Genomic DNA, 5,153 nt, shown 5'->3' with positions numbered 1-5,153 from the left:
AAAATCATACTCTTGTCACTTTTAGAGGATGCCCAGCAGGTGGCCCCACCTTCCCACCCCAACCTGCTCCCCTGGAAGATTTGCCCCTCCCCTCCCCACAATCCATCCCTACACACACTGGCCAGGCCCCCATAGCAGGTCCCCTTGGGCAGTGGCCTCCTAAGCTGGCCTCTGCATGCTCCCAGCCCCAAGGACAGACAATGCCCCAACCCCACACCTTCCATAGTACCTGCCCCCACTGGACACACAGGTTCTGCTCCAGGCCAAACATTACCCCACAGTGTGCCCCATGCTGGGGTGACCAGGAAGGACCTCCTCTCCTGCTACACCAAAGCCCTGGGCAGTCGGTCTCGCCCTTCCCAAGCTAAAAGAATATTGGTGCGAGCCCTAGAAGCACAGGTAGAGGGTGGGGGTCCTACCTTCTCGCTGTTCTTCTCCCCGGTGAGCTGTAAGGCTCCAGGGGAAGGAGGCCGTGGGTCCTGAGGGCTTAGCTTCATGCTGTTGGATGTGCCAGGGCTCTGGTAGGGAAGACCATTCTCCTTGATGTGTTCAGCTCTGGAAGAAGACCTAGTTATTCCCGGGCCCAGCAAACACCCAGAACTCTTCCAAACTGAAGAGTTCCCACTGGGAAGATCCCCTACAACAGCAGGGGCTGAACCCTTGCCCTTCAGGGCACTCACCGTGGGTGAAGCTCACTGGTGGCTGCCTTGCTTGATGCTGCATGGTCCTGGCTCAGGTGCCGGCGCAGCACAATCTTGGCTGGGGAGAGCCTGGTATAGTCAGGCACAGCTAGGCCAGACAGCTTCTCCGCCCGCAGCCGGCCACCATGGCTTGGGGTACAGGGCACCACCTCCTGGTCCAAGGGGGAGGCCAGGTACTGGGGGGTGTTCTGCTTGGACGAGGGTCGGCTCAGGGCACCACAGAGCTCATAGCTGGTTGCATGGCCATTCATGGAGAGTTCTGGGCTCATGCTGCTGAAGTGGGGCAGTGAGAATTTGGCACAGTCTAGCTCAAGGTGGAGCCGGCTGGGGTCAGCCTCCAGATCTCGGCTCAGGGTGCCTTTCCCACGCAGGTGTGTAGACAGGGCGTCATCAGGAGGCACGCAGGACTTGAGTTGCAGGAGCTCCTGCTGCCGCTGGCTCTTCTCCAGCTCCACAATGCTGATCTTAAGGGAGAAAGGAAGAGTCAAACGCAGGCCCATCCCACTGGGCCACTACCAGGGATGCCATCCCCAGGACACGCCAAGGATGGCACCCAGAGGGAGCTGTGGAGATACCAATCAATTGGGTAGGAGAAAAAACCCGAAGCAACCAATTATTGTCTATGGAGTCAGGGGTGGGGAAGATCAGATATAACATGTGACTGTCAAGGATGGTACTATAGGTGTGTACTTGTCAACATGGAAACAGGTCCCGAAGAATAGCAAGAAACAAATAGACACAGAGTAGTTTTCTGTTAAAAACATATATGTAAGTATAAAAGCAACAGGTAAAACTTGTGGAAGGATCATACCACTTACAGATGGAACAGTGTTTTTTTCCTGGGCTATGGGCATGAGAGAAATTTCTTCCTCTTGATTTATTCATTCTACCTTTTTAATTTCCTTTTCTACGATAGACACATTACTACACAGAAAACACTGTGACAGTGTCAGAACCAAAACTCCTTCTTTACAGAAACTCCTTCTCCAGGCAAACCCATGCGGACCAGGCCTAGCTCTGGGAATGAGGCCTAAAAACTCCTTCCCTGTAACATGCTAGCAGGCTGGCAGGCACACCTGGCCATACTGTGTCAGAACATTGTAAAACCTCTAAACACCAAGAAATCTACTTTTAGCAGTATGGTTTTAAGGAAGTCTGAAGATGAGTCTTTGGTATAAAGAAAAGCCATTGAATTGTTATTTTACAGTAATAATTGGCTACTTGAAAAGACCTCAAGGGCCCAGCTACAGAGCAACTGTGCTCCAAGGAGAGAAAATACACCAGGAGGACAGAGCCCTCATACTTGAAGTCTCGGTAACTGTAACTCAAACACTAATGCCATTCATCTTTCTGCTTTATTCTTGTTACTGCCTGACAGCTACCTACATGAAAATCAACTCCTGAGAGAGTACCTTAAAGGGAAACTCAGTATGTTGTGCCTCTCTATCCTTCTCATGCCTTTGTCTAACTTACCTCAGCAGACACATTTCTGTTACTATCAAGTATTACAAGCTATTATCTCTTTTGTTTTGTTTTGTTTTTGTAGAGAGAGAGAGTCTCCCTTTATCGCCCTGGGTAGAGTGCAGTGTTGCCACACAGCTCATAGCAACCTCCAACTCCTGAGGTGATTCTCCTGCCTCAGCCTCCTGAGTAGCTGGGACTACAGGCACCCACCACAAAGCCTGGCTATTTTTTTTGTTGCAGTTTGGCTAGGACTGGGTTTGAACCCACCACCCTTGGTACATGGGGCCAGCGCCCTACCCATTGAGCCACAGGCACTGCCCTATCGTTTTTTAAGAGACAGGGTCTCACTCTCACCCAGGCTGCAATGCAGAGGAATCATCACAACTCACTGCAGCCTCCAACTCCTGAGCTCAAGAGATCCTCTTGCCTGAAGCTCTCGAGTAGCTGGGACAACAGGTGTGTATCACCATACCTGGCTAGTTTTTTCTATTTTTGGTAGAGACAGGGTCTCACTCTTAATCAGACGGGTCACAAACTATTTTCTTTTCTTTTTCATTTTTTTTTTGTTTTTGAGAAAATGTCTCAAAATGTCGCCCTTGGTAGAGTGCTGTGCCGTCACAGCTCAGCGCAACCTCAAACTCTAGGGCTTAAGCGATTCTCTTGCCTCAGCCTCCCAAGTAGCAGGGACTACAGGTGCTTGCCATAACACCCGGCTATTTTTTTGTTGCAGATGTCATTGTTGTTTACCTGGCCTGGGCCAGGTTCGAACCCACCAGCCTTGGTGTATGTGGCCAGTGCCAAAACCACTATGCTATAGGTGCCAAGCCACAAACTACTTTTCATGAGCAAATTCTTGGCTAGGTGTGGTGGCTCATGCCTGTAATCCTATCACTCTGGGAGGCCAAGGAGGGGGGGATAGCTTGAGTCACAAGTTTGAGACCAGCTTGAGCAAAGTGAGACCCTGTCTCTACTAAAAGAGGCAAGAAGATCACTTGAGCCCAAGAGTTGGAGTTGCTGTGAGCTATGAGGCCAAGGCACTCTACTCAGGGCTACAGTTTGAGACTCTGACTCAAAAAAAAAAAAAAAAAAAGAAATAGAAAAAGAAAAAAGGAGCAAATTCTTTGGTAACTCTTTCAGAAGCTATTTACTAGAAGGTGGCCAGGAGATCGCAGGTTTAGCATCAGAGTACTCAGCCAAAGGAGCCTTGAGTCACCAAATGAGGGGATAATAGCAAGCTGGAACCTCCCACATGGTGCGCAGGAACCCAGTACAGTGAGCACGAGGTGCCCACAGCTCAAGGCACAGCATCAGGGAATGTCCCTCTATCCACTGCCCTGCCACCACGCTTGCCAACCTGCAGCTCCAGGCAATGCCGCTGCTTCTCTGAGATCTGGCTCCGCAGAGCCTGCTTCTCCTTCAGTAGCGTTTCCAGGGACAGTGTGGCCCAGTCCAGCTTCAGCTCTTCACACCGAGCCTTGAGCTGTAGGGTCAAGGACAGGATAGCTGCAACAATAAGCCTGGCATGCTGGCACACCTTGCATGGTCATGGAGAGAAGGGGGTGGGGATCCCTCGGGTAGCCAGGAGCCTGTGTGCTTATAGCACAGGGCCGGCTCCAGAAGGCTCCTTTAAAACGTGCAGACATGACCTCAGTGCTGCAGTGGGGCTGGGAAAAGCAGGGAGAGGCAGGTACATGAGCCAACACCATGGCCTAGAAAGCAAGGCTGCTGCCATTCAGCACCATACATCATGAGTCACTACAGGAGAGGCTGCACAGATCTGTGCCAGTTCTGCAGACCCACAGGAGCCCAGGCAGGGAGCAGAGCCTGGGGAGCTAAAAAGACAGTAAGACCTTTGGGCAGGGCCCAGGCCCCCAACTCTAACACCTTGCCAGAGTTTTAGAAACTGTACAGGCAGTCTCAGGACAAAGTAGGGATAGAGGAACCAGAGAGGGAGGCTCAGGGAGAGCCACCCTCCCTGCCCCTGTGTACTCTATGATATTCTAAGTCTCCCACCCCACCCAGTAAGAACCCACCAGCTGCAGGCTCTGGTTGCGCAGCTGGTTGTTGTCCTTCTCCAGCTGTTCTGACTGCTCCCGAAGCTGCTGGTTGTGTGCAGAGATCTCCTTCTGGGCTTGGATCAGGTCGTTGTAGGTCAGAGCCTTCACACCCAGCTGCAGATTAAAAGACACACAGGTAGTGGGCACTCGGGGCCCAACTTAGCTACCGAGACCCAAGGCTACTCCTGTCTGGAGGATTAGCTCATAATGGCATGGAGGCCAGATGGGAAATGTGCCAGGTCTAGGCCACCCCCAGCTGTCCCAGTTCCCCACCCCACCCCATCCTGGTTCAGACATTGGTGGGACAGCCACTACCTCATCGAGCTTCTGCTGGAATAGCCTCCTGATCTCCTCCTTCTGTGCCTGGCAGTGGCTGAGTAGCTGCTGAGCCGTGCCTAGCAGCTGCGCATTCTTCTCCTAGGGAGATCAGCAGGTGACCAGGGGGCCACCAGGGAAGGGCCCAGCCCTCTACAACACCCCTCAGATACACTTATGAAAAGCCTGGCAGCCCCCATGCAGCACATGCTTCAACCACACAGAGACCAGCCACTGCCTTAGGGGATCCACCCCAGGTAAGCACCAGAATCAGCCCTTTCCCATGAATTTACAAGGAAGTCTGCTGCTATGACAGCAGAAATCAAACCATCCTAAGAGGCTATCTATGTGGGAAGGGCTGAGGTTCCTAAACATGACATGATACATGGAGCCACTTAAATGTGAAACCCTTCAGACACCAATGGAAAATGACACCTTAGGAGATGTCAACCAAACAGGGGGAAACATGTGTATGTCTGTGCAAAGTATGGCAGAAGCCTCATTAGTTTTTAAAACAAAAGTCCAAACAAAAAACTAGGGCTCAGGCTCGGCGCCTATAGCTCAACCAGCTAAGGCGCCAGCCACGTACACCTAAGGTGGTGGGTTCGAATCCCCA

At 51.8% G+C, this 5,153-nt stretch overlaps 1 protein-coding gene across 3 annotated transcripts in view; it reads right to left on the bottom strand.

Moving 5' to 3' along the window:
- Positions 1 to 5,153, bottom strand: part of DOT1L (DOT1 like histone lysine methyltransferase) — a 93,682-nt gene that overhangs the window by 21,424 nt on the left and 67,105 nt on the right. For all 3 annotated transcript variants that reach the window (XM_023512503.1, XM_023512505.1, XM_023512504.1), the window contains 5 exons: positions 4,538 to 4,639; positions 4,199 to 4,336; positions 3,520 to 3,645; positions 681 to 1,165; positions 420 to 555 (listed from right to left, as the gene is read on the bottom strand). In XM_023512503.1, coding sequence (XP_023368271.1) covers positions 420 to 555; positions 681 to 1,165; positions 3,520 to 3,645; positions 4,199 to 4,336; positions 4,538 to 4,639 — 987 coding nt within the window. The remainder of the gene's footprint in view (positions 1 to 419; positions 556 to 680; positions 1,166 to 3,519; positions 3,646 to 4,198; positions 4,337 to 4,537; positions 4,640 to 5,153) is intronic.

The sequence above is a fragment of the Otolemur garnettii genome, unplaced genomic scaffold (genome assembly GCF_000181295.1).
Source record: "Otolemur garnettii isolate 467f Iridium unplaced genomic scaffold, OtoGar3 scaffold00029, whole genome shotgun sequence".
Lineage (NCBI taxonomy): Eukaryota > Metazoa > Chordata > Mammalia > Primates > Galagidae > Otolemur > Otolemur garnettii.
Note: the sequence above shows the minus strand (reverse complement) of the source record. Positions and strands in the feature narration are given on the sequence as shown.